This window comes from Grampus griseus (genome assembly GCF_964374135.1).
Source record: "Grampus griseus genome assembly, chromosome: 2".
NCBI lineage: Eukaryota > Metazoa > Chordata > Mammalia > Artiodactyla > Delphinidae > Grampus > Grampus griseus.
Genome location: NC_139018.1, coordinates 153,269,263 through 153,294,075, shown reverse-complemented (window position 1 = coordinate 153,294,075; position 24,813 = coordinate 153,269,263). Strand labels below are relative to the sequence as shown.

Below are 24,813 nucleotides of genomic sequence, written 5' to 3'. Positions count from 1 at the left end.
ATTTTTCCATCCTTGCAACACCACCACACTATCTTAATTACCATGACATCTTAAGTAAATCTTTCCCTTTTAAAGCATGGTTATCTGAACTAAGAACAGTGCTGCTATGAATATCTTGTACATGTGACTGCATGCATTTCTCATGAGTATATATTTTAAATCATTGATCACTCGGTATACAAATGTTCAACTTCAGTAGATACTGCCGACCAGTTTTTCAAGGTGTTTATCCTGCTTTAAACTCTCAGCATGTCTATGTATGGGACTTCAGTACATATTTGATATAATCATCTCTTTATCTTAGCCATTCTAGGGCTTTTTTCTTTCTTTTTTGAAAAAGCAAATTCGGGGAATCTAACCCAACATTTTAAGCTACTATTCTCCCCCCTCCCATTTTCCTAGGTTATCTAAATAAGTGTTGTCCTTATGAGTTCAGATTCTCAACTATAAAACTGGGGACATCTGAGATTTTGGGATTGTATCAATGTCAATATTCCTGGTTGTGATATAGTTCTGTAAAATATTACCATTGGGGGAATTTTTTATTTTTAAATGAAGGTGTGCTTTTTCAAACGCCAGTAGACGGCTGATATTTTTTATTGAGTGCAGTGACTTTATGAGGTAGGCGCTATTGTCCCTGGCTTACAGCTGAGGAGACTATTACTTTTTTTTTTTTAGATGTTGGGGGTAGGAGTTTATTAATTAATTTTTGCTGTGTTGGGTTTCCGTTTCTGTGCGAAGGCTTTCTCTAGTTGTGGCAAGTGGGGGCCACTCTTCATCGCAGTGCACGGGCCTCTATCGTGGCCTCTCTTGTTGCGGAGCGCAGGCTCCAGACGTGCAGGCTCAGTAGTTGTGGCCCACGGGCCTAGTTGCTCCGCGGCATGTGGGATCCTCCCAGACCAGGTCTCAAACCCGTGTCCCCTGCATTAGCAGGCAGATTCTCAACCACTGCGCCACCAGGGAAGCCCTGGGAATTTATTTTTACTTATTTATTTTTTTGGCTGCTCCACCTGCAGTGGAAGCACAGAGTCTTAACCCACTGGACCGCCAGGGAAGCCCCCACTGAGGCAAATTGAGGCAACTGTACAAGGGATCGTTCTGTATTATTTCATACAACTGCATGTGAATCTACAATTATCTCAATAGAATGTTCAATTAGAAAACAAGCAAAAATCACACACACACACACACACACACACACACAGTGCTCAGAAACTTTTGGAAAGAGAATATCTAAGTTCCACACAACCAATATGCATGATTAACCCCACTCATTGGCCATCAGAGAAATGCAAGTTAAAGGTATTATTATATAACACTACACTCCTACCAGTATGGCAAAATGAAAAAGGGTGACAATACCTAGTGTTGATGAGGATGTAGACAACTGCCAGGAAGAGTATAAACTGGTATCAATACATCCACTCTGTGAAAGTGTTTGGCAGTGCCAAAGCAACATTTACAGAACCTATGGCCAAGCAATCCCACTGCTAGGTATGTACACAACAGAAATTCTTTCAAATTGAAACCAAGAGAGGTGCACAAAAGATTTAGAGAAGCATTTATAATTGTTCCAAGCTGGAAATAACCTCAACGTCCATCCACAGAATTACTAAACTCTAAGATATTTATCACGTGTGGTAACATAAAACGATGAAAAAAACTGCTCTACAAATGTGAATGAAGTCTCCCAGACATACTGTTGAATTTTAAGAAAAAGCCGACCCCAAAGGCTTCATCTGTATGATTCCGTTTACTTAAATTTCAAAAACAATCAAAACACATCTATGGTGATAGAAGTCATGATTGTGGGTACTTTTGTGGAGATAACAAAAAGGGCAGGGACACAAGGGAGGCTTCTGTAACGACAGGACCTTTTAGATCTTGATCTAGATTGTAGATACATGAGTGTTCACACTTTGCAAATTTTCCTGAGCCATAAACTTATGAATTATGCCTTCTTTTGTACATACACTATACTTCAATAACAGTTTACCAAAAAACCTTACCACGTTTTTTTTCCATTATTTGCTTGTCTTTGCTCCAGATGGTAAGCTCCTATAGGGAAGTATAATTATCATCATCGTAGCTTCAGAATTTAAGAGTGCTGATACACAGAACATCAGAAACACAATACTGAACCGATGGTCACTTACATAGATCAGGCAACATTTAACCACAGATACAGCATTCGTCCCACATCAGTTTCTAAGTATTTTGCAAATATTGATTCATTTAGTCCTCATAACAACCCTATGAGGTAAGTACTATTTTAATCATCATTTTACAGATGATAAAACTGAAAGATTAAGTAACTTGCCCAATGTCAACACAGCTGGTTAAGGGCTAAACTGGGATTCCAACCCAGTTTGCCCCAAGTTTATGCTCTTAACCACTGCTCTATACATCGAACACTCGTGTGGCTGGTAAAGTTAAATCCTTGCTTAGTTTTATTTCTCAAGACCCCATGCTGCATCTGCAAGAAAGTAGTGGAAGTGCAAACTTTCTAACACAAATTTGCAACACAAATGAGCTGATGTCACTCATAGGCAAAGAACTCTTATGTTTCAATGAGAAAAAAACTCACTTAAAAAAATGGGCAATGAATGAGTAGTCTATTGTCTTTTCACCCATCAGCTCATTAAAGATTAAAAGATAGACAGTCTCAGCGAGTAGAGGAAATCAATTTTATACACTTAGCCCAAGTTTACCACCTTTTTTGAGAGCTCTTTGGCAGTGTCTATTAAATTAAAAAATGTACATAGCCTGAGTCATTGATTCCACTTCCAAAAATTAAGAACACAGAAGTACTCGTCCAAGTGTGCAAACACTTCCCCAAGGATGCTTATTAACAATTATCCTTGTGACATTTCAGAGCAACACAGGTAAAGACCTATGAGCCTTCAGAGAAAAACAAATGTCACAAAGGCTCAGAAATCAAAATGCCTCTTGTAACATTTCAGGGAAGCTAGAAAATGACCCTGAGATTCTGTTCCGTTTATCTTTCCCTGGCAGCCTTCTTCTTAAAGTGGCAACACTGCTCTTTACAGGTTTGTGGTTGCTAATCCATTTTTGTATCACTTATTGTTCATTTTTATGAATAGTTATTGGCAAAATGATAGCATATGCATGTATTTATTTAATGTTTTTAAAAAGAGTAATATAAAGTGTTAAGTGAGAATGGGCTCTGTATTTTTTTATAGTTCTACAGTCTTTTGTAATTCCTATACTACTTTTGCAATAAAAACCCCTAAGCCATCTTTTAAATAAATAGGAAAAAACCCTGACACTTTGTTTGGCACGGCCAGCTCGCTGTGTGGAATAGCTCACGCGCCCAATCTTAATGGTTATCTAAATGCGAATATGGAGTAAATATCCTACTGAAATGTTTCTCAGTCCTTGGAAAAGATTTAAAAATTTATTTAGATTTAGTATATGCCTGAAATTCTACACCGTACACGTGAGAAACAGCAGATGACCTGGACAGCGCGTTTGCTTCCCTGTGCTGGCTGTTCTATGAAGGTGTGGCGCTCAGGTGCCTGGGCTGGGGTTGTGGCCTGGTGCCTCTTCCTTCCACTCTGACCCCACGGAGGCCAGGCTTTCCATGGCTGTTAGGCAACCAGAAAATCAGAGGAGCCTCTTCAACTATCTTCTTAATAGTAGCATGTTAATATTTTTAAGTGTTTTAAGATCTCATTTGGAAAACTGCTGTTCTCATATAATAAGAAAAGACAGTGATTTTCTTATGGTGAGTCATTTATTGTAAGATAATTTACAAATATCTCGCTGTCTTTACTAATTTAAACAGTGGACCAACAATTTCTTCTGACAAGGACAGCAGTAAGCTAAAAACAAAATCAGCTGGCTGAATCTTCTTTACCTGAAAAATAAAAGTACAGAACAAATAAAGATGTCAAGATATAATACATATTTCGGTGGGACTTAAAGAACTGACTCTACATAATAAAATGCTACTCTACACCAGTGGTTCTCAAATTTTGGTCTGGTGGCCCTTTCATGGGGTCCGTGAGGGCAAAACTATTTTTATAACAATGTTACTTGCCTATTTTATTCTCATTCTCAGGTGCACACGGTGGAGTTTTCCAGAGCCTATGTGACGTGTAATATCAGGACAGAATGAATACAGAAATGGAGAGAAGTAAGCTATCCTCTGTGAAGTCAGATATCAAAGCGTTCTGAGACCAGGAAATTTGAGAACCACTGCTCCTCACCAGCCTGTATTTAATAACTCAAAAGCATGCTAATTCTTTTTTCTTTTTTTTTTTCTTTTTGGCCATACCACGAGCCATGTGGGATACTAGTTCCCTGACCAGGGATTGAATCCGTGTCCCCCACAGTGGAAGCGTGGAGTCCCAACCACTGGACCACCAGAGAGGTCCCAAGAATGCTAATTCTTTATCCTTACAGTTTATTTAATATATCTAAGAAGAAAAAAAAAGCCCACTAACATCACCCACATACTCCCACCATCTGGCTGCTGCTCTAATGGCCTGGCCATCTCATCTCTCAGGGAATCAGTTTCACTGTTGCCGAATTACCTTCAGTTCTATCTGACTGGGTTTCTTTTCTGACGGGGTAGGGGAGAGTGTGTGAAATATTACCACTTTACCTCTTGTCTGAGGATGAAACTCGAATTTCATTAGTCCCTGGGTTATTATATTAGAAGAAAAAGACAAACACAAAACAAGCAGGTCAAGAAACAATCCATGCTAGTTAATCATTTACAATTTCTGACTAAAAAAGCCCACTTCCTCACTCACTACCTTGAGTATATCATATAAATACTTACCAAAATATTCCCTTAAAACAGAGTTCAATGATTGTTACAAAAGGTCATAGACTTGAATCTGGTTAGAAGCAATAAAACCATGTTCATGCAAGTAGGCAGGACTATGAAAGCATACTTTAAACAACAACTTTTCTATAAACAGCATACAATATATTAAAAAATTTTAGGCTAGCAACTAAATATTTGGTACCTCAAATATTATGGTTTATTCATGCCTTTTATATTATTACCAAAGAGCCAAATGTGTTTGCCTTAAAGCCTTTAAGCAGAAGAGCTGACAGGTTACAGAGCATGCAAGTCCATTCATATAAATAATCCACCGTGAGGTGCACAGCTAACTTGCAATAAATGATTTAGACTGCCTTTCTAGAAAGCGAAAACTAGTCAATTTCCAGTTATTTGAGTTCTTTTTAAAATTCTTGGTCTTCATATCCCAATCTCCCTCTCCTCATTTCTCTGGTTTTGCTACTTTTCAGCCAAGTCCCCACATTCCTAATCAAGAAAGAGCCTGGTCCTCAATTCTGCAGAGGCTGTAGCCTCCGTCTATTCCGAGCATTCATTCCTCTTTTCCTGGCTCTCCACATCTCACAGCTCCCAGACCTTCAGAGCGCAGTCCAAACTTTCCCCCAGGCCTCTGCATGCACGCCACCCAAGAAGAAGTCAGCGTGGCTCCAGCAGTAGGAAGTACAGCAAGAAGGACATGAATAATACACTTATTTAATCCCTGTATCAGCCCCCGTGTCATAGAAAACAACTGCGTTGCAGGGAGAGTATCTTAACCACGTCTATCAAGCTGGTAAGCAGGAGGGCCGCTCATCACTGCACTGGACTCTGATGTTAACAGAGCAGTAGTGACCAGGCTGAGAGGTGGATTAGTCTTAAACTCACGCTCCAAAACAAAATAAGAGAAGGAAGCCTGCTGGATCCAACCAACACTTATAAAACAGTCTCAACCAGTTTACTTGTGTCTCTGGCATTCTGCCCATTTCTATCCTCCAGAGACAAAAGGACCAACTTAAATGTCATCGTAGTGATAAACCTTTCCCTGATTCTTAAACTTGGATTCACGTTTTCACATACCCAATAAAATGTTACTTCTCTCTCTGCTGAACTGCCAGGTCTTAATATATTTATGGTGGGCTTCCCTGGTGGCGCAGTAGTTAAGAATCCGCCTGCCAATGCAGGGGACAGGGGTTCAATCCTTGGCCTGGGAAGATCCCACATGCCGCGGAGCAACTAAGCCCGTGCGCCACAACTACTGAGCCTGTGCTCTAGAGCCCACGTTCCGCAACAAGTGAAGCCACGACACTGAGAAGCCCGTGCACCGCAACGAAGAGTAGCCCCCGCTCACCGCAACTAGAGAAAGCCCGTGCACAGCAACAAAGACCCAACACCGCCAAAAATAAAACAAATAAATATATTTAAAAAAATGTAAATATTCATGGCACGTCATTCATTCACTCTACAAATATTTACTGAGGAAGTATGTGCCAGGTGATGGGGCTATAAGACTGAACGAGACACTCCCTGTCCCAAGCCGCAGGAGGACAGACAAACAGAAGGGCAATTCCTAGTAAAACAGTGTAAGTGCTATGATGAAGGGAAGCATAGGAGGCTGCCCCACTCAAACCAGGAAGGGGGGATTTCTGGAAGAAAGGATTACCCCAGCTCCATTAGGAAGGATAAACAGAGTCAGATGTACAATCAAGGGTGCAGGGGAAAGATGGCATTTCAGGGAAAAAAACATATGTGCCACTCAAAAAATACATTTTTTAATTTGGGAGAGAAATGACAAGGATCTGCGTGAAGAAGGCATAAAGGGGAAAGGGTCAAGGGATATTTAGAAGGTAAAATTTACAGAACTTGGTGACCAATTAGCAGGAGGTGAGAGAGAATGAGTCAAAGAAAACTTATGACATATTTTATCTTTCAGCATAATTATCTGCATTTTTTTCGTATCCTATTAGTACATAAATGCCTTGGAAGAAAGGATCACATCCTTTAACACCGTGCCTAGCACTGTATGAGGCATATAATGGGTGTTCAATTTAATAATTTTTAAAACAGAATTCCCATTATCGTAACCGTGGTTTCACAAACATTAACATATCTAGCTAGACAACCAAGACATTTTCTTGAGGAAAGTGGTATTTTAAGAACTCCTTATAAGACAGTACTGATACAGAAAACTTAATTTAAAAATTCCTGGACCCAACCACCATTCAATGATCTGCAGATTTATATAAAACCAAACCCCAAACCAGTCCTGGAACTCAGAAAGCCTGATTTATAATATTTTAAGTTCAAAGACAGATTTTATAAATGATACTGAATATTTATCATTCAGTATAAATGATACTGAATTATTCACGTCCTTATTCCTAAAACTTGAAGAAAGTGAAAGCTAGCAATATACTAATTTCTAAAAAGAAGAAACTAAGCCTGAATATTTCAGCTGAAACAATCAAAATACACCAGAGATCTCATTTTCATCAAACTTTATGTTCTACGATTAAGGAAACAAGATAAGCAATGCTTCATTTCATCGTTAACAGACAAAACAAAACAGAAAACTTAAACATGCAAAGGCTAAACTAGCAGGCACAGATGAGACACGGAGTCTGAGGGTGACGCACAGTTACTTACAGAGCCGCAGCACCGGAGATGATTTCAATCAGCTCCTTGGTGATGACAGCTTGGCGGGTGCGATTGAACGTCAAAGTCAATTTGTCAATCATCTCAGCTACAAACAGAACAAAAGACAACAACAAGATCTAAAACTAGAAAAGAATACCTTTTTCACTAACTCATTTATAGACGTGTGTTGCTTAATTCAAAAATAAGATTCTGTTTCCTTTTGGGTACCCAAACTGGCCAGTCAAAAAATTTTATGAAGGTAGTTTTGTTTCTTCCACGAGATACCTTTTCAAAGTACCTGCACACTTACTGCGTACCAAGTAAGATATTACTTCCTTTAAGGCAGAGAATATAATTTTTCTATCCTCACAGAATCGGTGGCAGAGCCCAGGACTAGACCCCAGCTCTCCTGCTTCCTGGTCCACTTCCAGAATCGCTAATGCCTTTTGACGTGAGGGTCTTCATGCTGCTTTCCGTAAGGGAATTCTCTCAGCGCTTACAAGCATTCTTGCTGGCATTGTCCATGGCCGTCATCCTGGCACTCTGCTCACTCGTGGTGGATTCCTTCAGAGAGTAGTAGATGATGTTGGCCAGGCTGTATTCTTGGTAATTCTGCAGCACGTCAGCATCAATATCATCATAGATACTCATGCTCTCTGTTAAAACAAGCCATGGATTTCTCTGAAGCGATACAGCACAAAGACTGATTTAATCAAGACAGCTTCCTGGTAGAAAAACTCTTTATAATTACAGAGAAGTCAACGTAAGATTGGTTAAAGGACTCAGTTCTAAAATCTTCATCTATTTCCATACTATAGATAATAGATTTTCAGAAAAATATGATGTGTAAACAAAGCATTTGATATTCTACTTCAAATGCTTAACTTCATAAAACTTAAGAAGTCCACATTTAAAGTAACAGCACCACATTTCACGGATACAAATCCTTTGGATGGTATCTAGCAGCGTGCTGGGCACGAAGCCACACAACAGTCAGTGACCGCGTTTTTCAATAAAGAAATTAAGGAAAGAACTGAGACTCGTATAGTGTAATATAAAAATCCCATTTCAGCCATTTGTTTATTGGGGAAATCTGAAAGTTTCAGGAAAATAAGGGAGGGAAAGCTTTTCTGAGAATGTAGAAGAGAGAAGAGTTAAGAGGCTGCTGTGCATTTTAGTAATTAGGCAGTGGAAACGTAGCAGCAGACTTGAAAATTCACTCATTAGTGTAAAGTGCTGAGACAGTACTGGATTTCATCAAATTTAAGATGTGGTGGATTATAACTCCTATTTTATGTACCATGAAGAAAGAAAATAACAGCCAATTAAAAATGACATACTGAAAAAATACATATTGACTGGTAGAAGCATCCCAATTTCTAAGACGTTAAAATGTAAATGTGATAGGGACTTCCCTGGTGGCGCAGTGATTAAGAATCCACCTGCCAAGGCAGGGGACACGGGTTCGAGCCCTGGTCCGGGAAGATCCCACATGCCGCGGAGCAACTAAGCCCGTGCGCCAGAACTACTGAGCCTGCGCTCTAGAGCCCATGAGCCACAGCTACTGAGCCCATGCGCCGCAACTACTGAAACCCGTGCGCCTAGAGCCCATGCTCCGCAGCAAGAGAAGCCACCGCAATGAGAAGCCTGCGCACTGCAACAAAGTGTAGCTGCTACCTGCCTCAACTAGAGAAAGCCCACTTGCAGCAATGAAGACCCAACGCAGCCAAAAAATAAAGATTTATTTAAAAATAAAATGTAAAAGTTATAGATTTATTTAAAAATAAAATGTAAAAGTTATACACCTATTACAGGAGAAATCTAATATACAGAAAGGGAAAATAAAATCAGTTCCTGAGTATTATTTCCAGGATGCATCACTGAGCAATGATCACTTTGTTTAAACAGCAAAACAAGAGAACTGAGTTGTTCAACGTATATTAGTTGTGAATAGCGTTCAAATCTCTATTCTAGAGCGTCTGTTTTGTGGTTAGGGAGGGGTCCCACACACAGATTGCAAAGCCAACATATCATTCTAGCTTAGTTCTTCAACCTCCAAGGACAGAAATCATATCTAACGATGGCCTTCAATGGACATTTATTAAATTAATGAAAGAATGCAGTAAGAGTTGTCAAACAATAAATGTTTATGATTTCATGGAAGCCACTAATAGATGGTGATAAACAGCCCAACGTCATTTTTGTTACTGCTGAAAAAAAGCCACCCTGACAATCACTGTTTTCCTATATGTACAAATCTCTCCTTTCTATAGGAAAAATACTTGTCATACAAAACCTACTTACCAGCACTTGCAATGGTACCAAGGGAAAAGATGGGCTTTTCTTCTGTCTTGTAGGAGATGACAGACCTAGAAACGGCAAAAGCAAATGTAAATTCCAAAAGTATAATTTTAAACTGTTAAGTAGACATTTACTTAATGGAAAAATCTGAACATAAACATAAAATAGCTCAGATTTCAACATTTTTCTTGCCTGAATCGGTTAAAGACGATAGACCCTTCATCAAATTCATATCCAGAATTTAACAGTTCAAGGGCAATGACCGACGCATCCCCAAAGGTAGGGGGCCTTCTCCCCACTTCTTTGAATGTCACCAGAAACTGGTTAGAATGAGTCCTACAAGAAAATGAAGAGGTCACATAAAATAGTTTAACAGAATACTTCTGCTGAAAGAACAGAGAACAAGGAAAAAACACGCTCACTATGGATCAAGCTTTTTTGAGGGGGGCGGGGGGTGTTCACTGAGTTAAGGCGCCCCTGCATTATCGTGATTGTCCCTTTCCTTCAGCACCTGCCAAGAACTAAGGACTAACACCAGGCCCTTCCTGTCTTGCATTCCTCTCTGCCTTTACTTCTCTCCTTCCAGCCCTAATCAGCTGTCATTCATTTCTGGCATTTCCTGGCTGTGAGAGCTCCTTAGGGTCCTCATTAAAAAAAAAACTGAAAAACGTCCCCCAAAACAAAAACCCATAGCTTCTGATATTCCTACTGTATTCCATTTATGGTCTGGAAGAAGGAAAAACAAAAGATAAATAGAAAACAGGGGGAATCTATCCATTCTACTATATTCTGGAAAAAAATTCAAAACAAAACAAAACCTCTGTGTATAAAATGGTAACCAAAAAAAGACACCTTGCTTAAATAAACTATCAAAGAAACTTCCCTTTATTCATTCTTGCAGCCTTTTAAACATAAACAATATATACTTAAATTACCTGTGAAGTATACTCCTGAGTTTATCACCAACTCCAACAATCTTAACTTCTTTCCCAGCTGCTGTGAGATTGGCCACCTCACTCTTTAAGTGTTTAGCAATCGAGGAATGAATAGCACCACAAAGCCCTCGGTCTGAGGACACACCGATAAGGAGATGTTTCTTCTTGTCTTCAGGCACCTTAATATCAGCCTTTTCATACAGAGCTTAAAAAAAAAAATGTATGTGTAATTACACTAAATACAGCAATAACCCTAATTTACAAAATGATGCCTCAATATAATCAAGTGTCTGTGCATGTATTTCATTTACAATCAGGCTAAAAACCATAAAGGTTTAAATCTCTATTAAGACAGAGGTTCCTAAGGGCCAAATTATCTTAAGTACTGACTAAAAGAAATTGCTAGCACAATTAAAAAACTTGTAAAAAGGCCAGACTTATAGAAGTACCAACTTCTCTAGACTTGCCAAATTTCTAAAGAACACAGATCTTCAGTGTACAACCAAAAAAGCAGAAAACAAATATTTACTGAAATGCTCATATAATCTACATAGCAAGCTTTTATGAAAACCGCTGACATTTAAATGATGGATGCCATTTTATTTTCTATTTATTTATTTTTGCTGGGCTGCGTGGCTTGCAGGACCAGGGATCAAACCCGTGTCCCCTGCAGTGGAAGCACGGAGTCCTAACCACTGGACCGCCAGGGAAGTCCCTATTTTTGGTATTACTAACAACCTCACTTTGTTGGTCTTCCAAGAAGCAGAAGGCAAGAGGTGTTTAAATAGGATAAAATATACATGGATTTTACTGGGGAAATGCCTGTGAGAGAAAATAGGAAGGGGGTCAGAATAGCCATCACACCAGGATGCCAGTCTGACCAGTGGGATGAAAGGTGTGGTGGCAGCTTCCTGGACCGCTGTACAGTTGAGGGAAAGTTCAGCGAGGCTGCCAGGGAGCCCCAAGTCTCCCAAGAACACGCCTACCTGAGTATCCCATCTGTGCTCAGGTGCTGGCCAGGAGCAGCCCGTGGGAAGCATGGCTTAGGTGCAAAAACACAGGACGATTCAGCAGCTGTGCTCACTCTAGTTACAAAGTGCATCTTCACGGCTGCCACATTCCCCACTTCAACAAAATTCCTGCTATCGCCTTTTTCAGTATAGAGCAGTGATTCTCAAATTTCAATACCTGAGGACCCTCCATAAAAAGCAGAGAGAGGTAAATACTCAACTCCAAAGTTTAGGGAAGTGGAGAAAATATTCCTTTTCAGTCTCTTTTTGTTTTATATTGTACAGCATAAAATGTCTATTTAAAGTTCTTAAATATTTTAAATGATTAGCCATTTAATATCTAGCAGTTAGTATTTTTTTAGTTTGAAGGACTTAGAAGCTGAATGGCAGCCTTGACTTGAATTTTTAATATCACACCACAAATACTATAATTAGATATCTGAGTCAATTTCCTTATTCGATAGTTTTGTGGTTATAGAGTTTTGAGGGGAAACAAATTTATTACACTTATTCATTTCAGCATGAAAGGTGAACAGTGAATGACTTTCACCTTTTCATAAAAATAGGCTAGAGTAATTTATCAACCTCTACCGGGCCGCTAACTAGGTGCTCAGTATTATGCTGGTTATAGAACAGGACTCAGGAGAGCAAACGGCTGGAGTTGCTAATGATTGCTAACCCTAACTTAGCAAGTTTCCATTATGCCTCCTAGGAAAAGCTGAATATGGCTGGTTTTTTTTTTTTTTGGCTGCACCACACAGCCTGCAGGATCTTAGTTCCGCAACCAGGGATGGATCTTAGTTCCGCAACCAGGGATCTAACCCGAACCCTGGCAATAAGAGTGCCAAGTCCTAACCACTGGACCGCCAGGAAATTCCCTAAATATGGCATTTTTAAAGCAAGGAGGCATTTCCACTGAAGCCTAGTGCCCTATCGTTTTCTCATACAGAAGTTTCTTTACAGCATGCTTAAAAAAAAGCATGCTAGGGCTTCCCTGGTGACGCAGTGGTTAAGAATCTGCCTGCCAATGCAGGGGACATGAGTTTGAGCCCTGGTTCGGGAAGATCCCACATGCTGCAAAGCAACTAAGCCCGTGTGCCACAACTACTGAGCTTGCGCTCCAGAGCCTGTGAGCCACAACTACTGAAGCCCATGTGCCTAGAGCCCATGCTCCACGACAAGAGAAGCCCGCACACTGCAACAAAGAGTAGCCCCTGCTCGCTGCAACTAGAGAAAGCCCACGCGCAGCAACAAAAACCCAATGCAGCCAAAAATAAACATAAATAAAATAAATAAATTTATATATAAAAAAACTGATTGGACTACCCTGGTAGCGCAGTGGTTAAGAATCTGCCTGCCAATGCAGGGGGACACAGATTTGAGCCCTGGTCCGGGAAGATCCCACATGCCACGGAGCAACTAAGCCCGTGTGCCTCACTACTGAGCCTGCACTCTAGAGCCCGCGAGCCACAACTACTGAGTCTGTGTGCCGCAACTACCGAAGGCTGCGTGCTTAGAGCCCGTGCTTCCCAACAAGAGAAGCCACCGCAATTAGAAGCCCGCGTGCAGCAACGAAGACCCAATGGAGCCAAAAAAAAAAAAACCAAAAACACTGATTAAAAAAAGCATGCTATAAATGCATGCTTAAAAAATACGAAGAGCACAAGAAAACTATTGCACAAGGTAATTTATATGTAATACATAGAGGCATTAACACACAGATGATACAGATACATCTTTTCTTCAATTTGGAAATAAGCAAATTTCTCCCTCTTTACAGCTAATGTTTAAACATTCCGCTCATGTACTCACAGTCATATCCATGACTACCCAGTCACCTTCCACTGCAGGGCACCCCCTCCCCACCCTGCAGTCCTAAAAGATCACATCACAGTGTAACAGGAAGAAATCAAGCATTCGAGTCTAATGCACTAAACTTCCAAGTTCTTTTGATGGTGTATTTAATAATCTAGGAAAATTTTCAGAATATCTTAAAAGTGAACATGATCACATACAGTGGTTAACAAATAGGTTCAGATGCCAAGTCACAGAGGTGTAGTTATGACTGCACTGGGCTTCAGTTTTTCCTATCGGCAAAGCGGGAGCTCTGACAGTCCCCACCCGCACAGGGCTGCTGTGATAGATGGGGGCCTGGAAGTACTCAGGACAGATGAGTCCTGAGCAGTCATCTCTAGGTTAAACGGTACTTAGTAATTTGTGACTGCACTCTCCTCTTACCCAAGGATCCTATTCCATACACTCGGGCTGGTTTCAGCTCCCTCTCAGCTCGGGCATATTTCGCTGCTGCTACCATTTTCATAGACTTGGTAATTTTCTGGATGTTTTTGATTGATTTTAGTCGCCTGGTAACTGAAAAATAGAAGTGCTGTGTTAAGATAAAAGAGTTACCATTTCATTTGTGAATTTATCGAAATATTTTCCTAAACTTCAAGGTAGAATAATTAGCAGTTAGACCTTCAATTAATAGCAGCTGCTAAACTAGGCTTAATGTTAGAGTACCAATAACTCAGACCTTGTGCTACCTGGAGAGGACAAGCAAAATGGCAACATAATAGTATCAATAAATTATGTATTTAAAACACTAAATGGTACTGAAAATGGCCTTTTGCCACATATTCCGTAACATTTTATACACACACACAGTAGTTTTTTCTAGTTATATCATTATCATTCTACAGACAACAGAATCAACAACCATGTGTCACCTCACATGGGTCTTTTCCAAAACAAGTTCAATGCCGCACGGAGATGACATAGATTCACTGTGTCCATTTTGACCAAATATGTAAATGGGCTAAAGCAGCACATTTTTATTTGTCAAAGTTTAGTTTTTCTTAATTCACATATTGTGATAAAGTACTTACTATCTTTCAAGGTTGCCATATTTCGAACTTGGATCCTGAGAATAAAAGTGGTAAAAAACATTTTAGTTTTTTGAAAAATAGCTCAAAGAAAAACTTTCAAAGTTGATAACTGATTTAAAGAGTATCCCATAAAGAAATGATCTATAAGACTGAATGTGTGTGTGTGTGTGTGTGTGTGTGTGTGTGTGTGTGTGTGTGTGTGTATACATAAATACCTCAATACTGATACCAAACCCTACATCATCAAAGATCTCATTCTAGGGCTTCCCTGGTGGCGCAGTGGTTGAGAGTCCGCCTGCCGATGCAGGGGACACGGGTTCGTGCCCCGGTCCGGGAAGATCCCACATGGCGTGGAGCGGCTAGGCCCGTGAGCCATGGCTGCTGAGCCTGCGCGTCTGGAGCCTGTGCTCTGCAATGGGAGAGGCCACAACAGTGAGAGGCCCAGGTACCACAAAAAAAAAAAAAAAAAAAAAAAAAAAGATCTCATTCTATTTGATCTAACACAAAGTTTCCACTGAAGTCACAATGGCATTCACACATGCTCTATTCCCACCCCTATGTCTTTGCCTATATTGTTGCTGACTTCCTCAGTTCACCGAAACCTTTTCAAATAACCCTTAGGGTCAACTACACATTCTAACATGACCACATGTGTCAAAGTACAGTTTATTTAAACCAATTAACTTTTTCAACTCAATTCAGTAAGCTCTTTACTGAGCAGCTACTCTGCTCCAGGACATGGTCTCTGACCACAAGAAGCATACTATTATCTCATAAACAAGATTTATGCAAATTTAGATTTACATGAAATTTACATTAAATATTTTCGACAGTCTTTTAAAGTGCTGATGCATTAAAGTCAAAATGATATGACTTAAAAGTAATGTTGGTGAAAGATAAATTACGAGAGGATCCTCCTCTTACTGGTGAAGACATGTTATTGAATATACATTATCTTGTAGCTCTTAAGTCCATAAAGTACCTGTGTTGGCCTGGAAAGCTCCATGGGAGAAATGAAGAATCCATAAATTTGTGCATAAAGGAGGGCCTAAGGAGGGCATTCCTAGGAACTGGATGTAGTTTTGAAGCTGGAGACATAGCTTGGGTTAATAAGTTTAAATATTATTTTATAGGTACTGGAAAAATGATGAATGTTTCTAAGCCCACAAATCAGTTTAGTTTTTCAGTAAGGTATCCCCGATGGCAGTGAAAAGCACAAAATGATACCAAATGTTGATGACATGGAGGCCAAACAAGGGGCTTCCAGACAAGAGAAGGCAAGCACCTGGACTGAGAGGTTGGCAAAGCAACAGGAGACCAGATGTGAGAGCAAGCAGACCCAAAGGTTTCTAACTTAATGACCTAAATGAACACTGTTGTCATTTAACCAAGAGAGAAAAACTGGGTGGGGGAGATCTCCCTGGAGATAATGAAGTTTGAATTTGATTTAGTTTAAAAAACCATGCGACCAAGTGGAAATCCTAACCAGGTCTGGGAAACATATGAGGTATTGAGATTTGAAACAGATTTGTAACTATCAGTAGACATGGTAGTTGGTGCCAAAAAAAATAAAATTAAAAAAAAAAAAAAGAAAAAGAAAGAGAATTAGAACGAGAAGCAGGGGGAATATGTCCTAATTCTATAAGGCCAGCATAACCCTAATACTAAAACCAGATAAAGACATTATATAAGAAATGAATTTTAGAGAATAATATCTCTCATGAACATAGATGCAAAAATCCTCAACAAAATATTAGCAAATGCAATCTAACCATGTATTAAAAACAATTATACACTACGACCAAGTGGGATTTATTCCAGGTATGTGAGGCTGGTTCATCATTCGAAATTCAAATATATAATCCACCACATCAACACACTAAAGAAGAAAAATGGTATCATCAATAGATGCAGAAAAAGGATCTGACAAAATCAAATGCCGATTCATGATTAAAAACCTCTCAGCAAATTAGGAACAGAGGAGAACTTCCTCAACCTGATAAAGAACATCCATAAAAACACCCCCTAAGGTTTAATGGTTAGAAACTAGGAGCTTTCCCCCTAAGACTGGGAACAAGACAAGGATGCCCTGTCTCACCACCCCTACTCAACATTGTACTGAAGTCCTAATTAATGCAGTAAGACAAAAAGGGAAACAACACGTATACAGGTTGGGAGGGAAGAAATAAAGCTGTCTTTGTTCATAGATGACATGATCAACTACATAGAAAATCCCAAAGAATGGCCAAAAATTAAAAAAAAAACTGACAATACCAATGACGGCAAGAATGTGGGGTAACAGGAACTCTCACTGATCACCAGTGGTTATACAAAATGGTATGGCTACTTTGGAAGATGGTTTGGCAGCTTCTTACAAATCTAAACATAGTTTAAACATACGATTCAGCAATCATACCCCTAGATACCTACCCAACTGAGCTGAAAACTTTTATCTACATGACAACCTGCATTCACATTCCTATAGCAGCTTTATTCATGACTTCCAAAAACTGGAAGGAATCAAGATGTCCTTCAATACATGAATGAATGGACAAACAGACAGGTGCATCCATACGGTTGGAGCAGTATTAAGCAATAAAAATAAACGAGCCATCAAGCCACAAAAAGACATGGAGGAACCTTAATTGCATATCGCTAAGTGAAAGAAACCAATCTGAAAAGGCTACATACTGTATGATTCCAATTATAAGACATTCCAGAACTGAAAAAACTTTAGCAACAATAAAAATATCAGTGGTTGCCAGGATTTTAGGGAGAGATTTTTAGGGCAGTGAAACTATTCTGCATGATATTGTAATGGAAGACACATGTCACTATGCATTTGTCAAAACCCACAGAAGTGTACAACAAAACGAGTGTCCTTAATGAAACTATGCACCTTAGTTAATAATGCATCAACACGGGTTCATTAATTGTAGTATACACTCCACACTAATGCAAGATGTTGATGACTGGGGAAAATGTCCAGAGTGGGGTGTGGGTATATGCAACTCTCTGTGCTACTCAATTTTTCTATAAATCTAAAACTGTACTAAAAAACAGACTAGAAAAAAGTCTATAATAACTAAAAAATGCAGGCTATAAGATATGATGCCATTTTTGTGATTCTATGTGTTTATGTGCACAAAAGTAAGTCTGAAAGTTCATAACTAGAACAGTTATTTTTTAAAAATCTCTTGACTTATGTATCTTACTACTGGTATTACTCAGCCATGGAGAAAGAAAAATAAAGAAAATAAGAGGAAGGAGATGATCTGGAAAACATTAGGGGTTTGGTTTTAAGAGTGGATCCCCCAAAGGCAAAGATAAAAGCTGTCAAACATTGACAAGCTCTGCTAGTTTCAGAGGGCGGACTTATCAACATAATGACCATCCCATGAACATTTTTTCATCATGGCACTTGAAAAGTAATATTTTGGGGATGATTTTCTTTTTTTGGAATAACTTTTTTGCCCATTCTAAATTTAGAGACTATAAAGAGTGACACTGGGACAGTATGGTCTTAGGCATGCACTCCAATTTAACTGACACAGGTTTCTAGTCAGAGTACATCATATGGAACAAAATCTGAACTGCATGCCATATCTGGATGAACACAGAATGTTCGGGTCTCCACATGTATCCCAAGTGAGAGGTATGCAGGAAGATACAGGATCTTTTGTGATTCTTTCTGCTGTGCACACACCCTAATTTCCCCAATTTTGAAGCACTCTCATGTTTAAACTTCATTTAATTCTAAACACGTCTATCTGTGTTACAAAGTTATTTTTTAAGTACAATTTGAGTGCAAAATAACCACGAGCTGATCTGAACTCCCTCTAGCGACAGACTGCTCTACTGAATATACAGCTTTTGCAAATGAGAAGATAAAGGAAGTTCTGTGTCAGTTTTGTGTTCTGGAAAATTACATCATGTCCTAAAAAATTCTCGGGAGATTATCTGAGAAACTAGAAACACGTCAAATACAGCAGAGGGCAAATCGCACAGATAGATGGCAGACTACCATGATCTACTATGATCACACAGCAGGTTCGTGGGTGAACTATGTATCATTCAAAGAAATTACAGACAGCTTGAATGAATTTTAAGGAGTGTATAATGCTGAATAATATAAAAATTAAGGAAGAAGCAGCACCCACTAATTCCTAAGGAAAAGAAAATTATGAAGTATGTCTAATTCTAACACTGAATGCCTGGGTGAAAGTCCAACCCTGGCCTCTCCACCAAGTGACTCCCCAGAACTTTATCACCAACCATGACACACAATTCAGTCTTGTTAGGCTTCTAACCTTCTCACATTACATTTTATGTAGAACGTGTATGTATAAATTCGTTTTCATTTTTCAACTGATACATCTGGATCCTCACAAGCATTTTTCCCACTGTCCTTGGTTCTTTACAAATACTGATTCACTTAATCCTCACACTAATCCAATGAATGGGGTACTAGCATTACCCCCATTTAACAGAGGAGGAAATGGTACAGAGACACTGAGTAACTTGCCCAAGGCCACACCGCCAGGTGAGTGGTGGTCAGGATTCAAAGCCGGGCAGTTTGGCACCACTCCATCGGGTACACTACAGGCTGCTGCCTCACGTTTAAAAGTAAATATCTGCTATGTCAGCCTCAGATGATGGCCTCTCTTCTCTCTCCTGAAATGCCATCTCTCCCCCTTTTCAGTGTCCATAGTTCAACTTACAGCCTACTGGTTTCCTATTATAAAATAGTTCCATTTTAGACAATGTGGAAAACTAGGAAATAGAAATGTATTTCCCCCTGATTTGAGATAGAAAAATCACTCTTTCCCACCCCCAAATTTCTTATTTCCATTTTCTTAAATACTACTTTAAAAAAAAGTTTAATTTCCAAAAATTTAGGGTATTTTACTGACACCCTGAACAATTAAAACAACTTCACTGTAAGTTTAATTAAGCCTAATGTTTAGTTAATGTTGGTATGCTAACCTCCTTGAAACCAAAACTATAACAACAAATTGCATTTTAAAAAGCTTTCAATAACCAAAACACAACCAAGGAAATGCCTCTTTCTGGTTCTGCAAAGACAAAAGTATAATGTATTTCCCTTCCAAATTAATTCTGTGGCATGTGAAACATTAAGATGGCTTTAGTTTCTGAATTTAAAAGGCAATTATAGGGAGTGGAAGGGAAAAGGCAGAAGAGGCAGGAAAGACAGCAGGCACCTAGAGTGATGGAATGTATGAAAAGGAAGAGGACCGAGTATGCCTTGCAAGGTGGAAACTGACGTTTGATGAATATTCATAACCTAACAATTTAAAACCAACACTCCAAAGAGAGTAAGGTCAGGACTTCGACATTTATTTGCTGACTGAGGTTCCAGTTTAAGTCCCACCCCAAGCAGTAGCTGTCTCAGACCCAGCAAGCGCTTAAATGCTTCTTTACTAAAGGATCTTCAAAAGATCTTACACGTTTTTTAAAAGTTATTTTTACAATTTTATGTAATGTATTTTGTCCTCATTTCAGAAACTGTCCATTTTTAAAGATCAACTTGGATAACTTAAAGTTCTAAAAATATTTACAGGTAACATTAATGCACAGCAAGATGGGAAGGAAGGAAGGAAAGAGAGGTGATGTTTGCAGAGCACCACTGCATGTGAGGAAGTGTCCCACAAAGCTCACCAGGATCATGTCGATTTGTTCACCACGTTTTAGCACTTTCCACAGTGCCAACTTGGCGCAGGGCAAGCACCCAACAAATGTGCGCTGAGTGATTAAGAAATGGGACAACCTATACCAGTGAGAATCCAACTAAGGTGACTTCTTACTTCCCTTGAATACTCTATTAATATTAGGAGAAAGAAACTCTGAATTCCAAGGCAAATCCACTAACATTTGTATGTAGGTTTTTCACATCAGATTTAATTACTTCATTAAGCTGAAAATCTTTTATTGTTATAAACTTTTTGCTTAATGAACACATACCTATTTTAATTAATGCTTTATAGTCCCTTCTCATAAATTAGGTACAAAAATCTAGTTTAGTGGGGTGGCTCCTTAGAATTCTCCTTTACTGTAAAACCGGGGAAGTGCTGCAGTCTATAGCTAACCCTTTAGCACTGTATCTGAAATCCTTGCAGACTCTGTCTAGCTTCATCACATCTCCTCCTATTACAGGGTACCATACAAACCAACGTTTGTCTGCCTATTCCTAGGCCTTCTAAGATGCTTTTTCTGGGGGGTGGGGGGAAACCAATGTTTAAAATCCCTAAAACTTGCATGGCAGTGAACAGATGACGCATAGAAGTCCATCTATCTCCTCCTCCTCGGGGCATTGGGACGATGTCATGACCTTGCAGGGTTACGGATTCAGCACAACGGTTTCGAGATAGTGCAAGGTCTCTTCCCCTTCCTCACCAACAGATATTTAAGGTCCCCTCTGCAACCCACGAGGGCACTTATTTTATTCACTTGGGCCCAGCAAAGCGCCTGCTGCAAGGTCACTGCTTAGTTCGCGTTGTGCGTTACTGCGCTCTGCACCGGAGAGTTTCAAAAGGCGTCAAGGACAAAAAGCACACCTTAACCTTCCGCTGGACCTTTCCTGGGGCCCTCCCCTCTCCCACTTTGAGGGCCCGGGTAAGGCCTCCCAGAGGCTCGCCGCCTGGCGCGCAGCAGAGGCTCCCTAAGCATTTACTTAGTAGCTGAGGGGATCCAAGACTGCCCTGAAATTAACTGGGCCCAAGGCCCCACTCTCGAGGACCCAGATAAGCACTCCTCGTGGCCCTCCCCCCGCCCTACCCCGCCTCCGGAGACTTGGCGCGCCCTTCCCGGTTCCGAGCGCTTCCTGCAGCCCGGGCTCCGGGGCCTCTGCGGGACCCCGGCCTGGTCGGCCCTGCGACCCCGGGTCCGTCCCACTCGCCTCCACCCGCTTCCCCTGCCCCCTGCCTGAGCCCCTCCATCCACCGCAACCCTCCCGTTCCCCCCGCGAGCTGCCATTACCATTGCGGCTGCACGGCCCAGGCCGACAGCCCTGCTAGGCCCACCGGAGAAAACATGGTGATTCCGGCCCTGCTGAAGGTCGGTCAGACAGGCCTCACCGCGCCTGCGCAGAAGCGCCCCACACGCCCCGCCCACCCCGTGGTCTCATTCAGTCTCGCTTCTTCACGCAGGATGGAACGAAGCCTCGCGAGCGTTGGGGGGGGTGGTGCCCAGGCTTCCGAAGCCCCACCTCCTTCAGACTAGCCGAGAGTATTTGTCCTGCCCACCCCCGCCAGCCCTGTTCCGCTTCCGGTCAACCAGGCTCTGGATTGTGGAAAGTTGTTGCTGCGGAGGGCGCGATGGGGAAATCAGATTTTCTTACCCCTAAGGCCATCGCCAACAGGATCAAGTCCAAGGGGCTTCAGAAGTTGCGCTGGTATTGCCAGATGTGCCAGAAGCAGTGCCGGGACGAGGTAAGCGGGCCCGAGGCGGCCCCGTGTCCACCCCCTCCTCTCCCCGGAGGGACCCCGCTGGAGATGCAGGCTGAGGTCCCCGACACCGGGGTGAGGGCCTGGGTCTCCAGTCCCTAGTCGTGGGGACTGCGCAGGGTGAGTGAAGGACTCAACTCAGTAGGGCCGTCCTTCCCTTCAGCCCCCGTCCTGGCGGGGAACCAGTGGCCTTTGACACCTCCTTGTTTCCCAGTCTAACCCCAAAAAAGAAGTGAAGTAAGAAAAGGTTTTGCAGCCCTCGGAGAAGTGACCCCACTCAAGTCGTCAAGAAACGGAGGGTGAACAGTGCCGAGCCGGACGCCCGGGAGTGACAGTAACAGACGTCTCGGACTTGACGTGGCTCTTAGACATGATCAGGGTGTACGCCTCTTTTCGGGATCAGATGAAAAAGGAGAACTAAGCTCTTGCACACTAGTCACCTAACAAGCATTTATCGAGCACCTGCCATGTGCCAGGACTAAGATGTTATTGCGAGTGAGATGTGGCCTCTGGAGTCAGAATCAGAATTAGGAAGCCGACAAGTCACATTGTCTCTGCCTGTTTACTTATCTGAAAAGTGAGAATAGTAAGTGTCCCTACTTGTAGGATTGTTGTGAGTTTTAAATGAGTGAATTATGTGTAAGGTGGCTCAAGGGGTCTTTGAGCAGATCTTGAAAAAACTTCGCTGTGCTGTGGAGTTTACATTTTTCCCCATTATTTAGATGGATGATGAAGCACCTGGAAAAATTGAGAGCAGGCTAGTGACAGGATCACGTTTTTCTCTGGAGATTGAATTGGGTAGGAAAGGAAGAGCACTGGGCACTTGTAATAGTATAATCCAGTGTTTCTGCAAGGGAGAGATGAGATACTTTAGGTGGGCCTCACGTTGAATAACATCGATACAGTTATTCTCTTTCATTTCTCTTTACTACTAGTCAAGGTAAAATTCTTACACAGAAAACTAGAGACTAGTACCGGGAACATCCATATATCCACTACCCAGATTTAACGCTTTAAGTTTCACTTAACATTTTAAATACTTTGCCATGTTTCCTTTTCTCTGAAATATGTAAAGTAAATTACAAGCATCAGGGTATTTCACCTATAAATATTTAAATACGCTCCTCTAAAATATTAGGATATTTTTCTATATAGCCACAATATATGTCATCACATGTAACAAAATTAATAAATATTTCTTCATATCGTCTGGTGCATACTCCATAGTCACATTTTCTCAATTGTTCCCATAAATGCTTTTTAAACAGTTTTTTTAGCATGGGGAACTATATTCAATATCCTGTGATAAACCATGATGGAAAAGAATATGAAAAAATTATATATGTTTGTATGTATATATATATAAAAAACTGAATCACTTTGCTGTACAGCAGGAATTAACACAACATTGTAAATCAACTATATCTGAATAAAATAAAGTAAAAACAAAAACAAACAAACAAAAAAACCCAGATCCAGTCAAAAGCTATACATTGGATTTGGTTATTTGAACTTTTAAAAAGATAGACTATTTTTTAGAGCAGTTTCAGGTTCACAGCAAAAATGAGCAGAAGGTACAGAGATTTCTCGTACCCACCCTGCCCTCAACATGTACCATCCCCAACCATCAGCCTGGTGCAACAGAATGGTACTTTTGTTACAATCAGTAACACTACATTGGCACATCATTAGCACCAAAGTCCATAGTTCGTATTAAGGTTCATTCTTGGTGTTGAACATTCTGTGGCTTTGGACAAATGTATCATGACAAATATCCACCATTATAGTATCATACAGAATAGTTGCATTGCCCTAAAAATCTCTGTGGTGTCGGGTGTTAGGACTTTTAATTCTCTCTCAATTTTAAATTTAAAATAGAATTCCCTCCCTTCCCCTCTGTTGTTTTTCTTGACATTGACTTGAAGAGGCTAGGCCAGTAATGATCCTAGAGGATTCCCCCTGTAACAATTAACTTTTCTTGTGGTTGTCGTTCGTCTTCTTTCTCTAACTCTTGTAGTTTTTGTAAACTGGAACTTAGGTCTGAAGGCTTGATTAGGTTCAGGTTAAATATTTGGGAGCAGAATCCTTGATAGGTGACCCTGTGTATATCACATTGCATCAAATAAGGAAGCCCATGATGTCTGGTAGTGCTAAGAAAATTGAGTACAGTTGACAGCCTGTAAAGTAATGTTGGAAAGTAATATTTTCCCCTTTGCAAGAGCAAGTAACTATGGGGGAACTGGTAACAAATACTAGTGGAGTGTGGAATCGTGCCTATAGCTCCAATTTCCCATCAGCCTTTTACTCATGTGTTTTAACATCTTTGCTTGAGTCACTTATTTCATTAGAAGTTGAAAAGTGGTTATTTTTCTAGTTCTTTTTACATTTATTGTTGACCACCATTCTTTTGAAAAAATGAGCTTTTTCTCATTAACTAGGGTTATTTGGTTATCCTCAAATGTTATCCTAAAATAGAATTCCTCAGGGAAAGAGAAGACACATTTGATTCTCTCTTTTAATTACTACTTTTCAGAGTAAGACACTTGGGGTGATTCTGACCTGTTTGCCCTCACATCTGTTCATTGCCCTTCCCTGCCTAGGGGAGGAGAAGCTGAGCCCTACAAGCCCCCTCCCCTGTCTCTGTCTCTAATACCGGAAGAATGAGGGGGAGGGAGGTCAGATCCGGAGTATTCCCCTCCTGCCCATCCACTCCCTTGAGTTTCTAGAATTTAATAACATTATTTTGCTTTCATCTTACTGATTTATTTGTAA

The 24,813-nt window shown here is 40.6% G+C and overlaps 2 protein-coding genes across 4 annotated transcripts in view; one reads left to right on the top strand and one right to left on the bottom strand.

The window, feature by feature from the left end:
- Positions 1-1,724: 1,724 nt before the first annotated feature.
- Positions 1,725-21,709, bottom strand: ATP5F1C (ATP synthase F1 subunit gamma; the record flags this gene model as incomplete). Of its 3 annotated transcripts, XM_082647740.1 has the most annotated exons (10): positions 21,575-21,709; positions 14,579-14,613; positions 13,932-14,063; positions 10,684-10,888; positions 9,941-10,084; positions 9,752-9,816; positions 7,948-8,103; positions 7,457-7,553; positions 4,631-4,667; positions 1,726-3,880 (listed from the first exon to the last, which is right to left on the bottom strand). In XM_082647740.1, the coding sequence occupies exons 1-9, from the start codon at positions 21,628-21,630 to the stop codon at positions 4,661-4,663; spliced, it is 897 nt and encodes a 298-aa protein (XP_082503866.1). In that variant the 5' UTR covers positions 21,631-21,709. The 3 variants fall into 3 exon arrangements, with proteins under 3 accessions (XP_082503867.1, XP_082503866.1, XP_082503868.1); XM_082647741.1 differs by lacking the exon at positions 4,631-4,667 and having other exon boundaries at positions 1,725-3,880; XM_082647742.1 differs by lacking the exons at positions 1,726-3,880; positions 4,631-4,667 and having other exon boundaries at positions 7,453-7,553.
- Positions 21,710-21,877: 168 nt separating this feature from the next.
- The window catches only part of KIN (Kin17 DNA and RNA binding protein), a 36,938-nt gene continuing 34,002 nt past the window's right edge, over positions 21,878-24,813 (top strand). Inside the window, exon 1 of the mRNA XM_082647499.1 lies at positions 21,878-22,026. Coding sequence (XP_082503625.1) covers positions 21,913-22,026 — 114 coding nt within the window. The 5' untranslated portion in view covers positions 21,878-21,912. The remainder of the gene's footprint in view (positions 22,027-24,813) is intronic.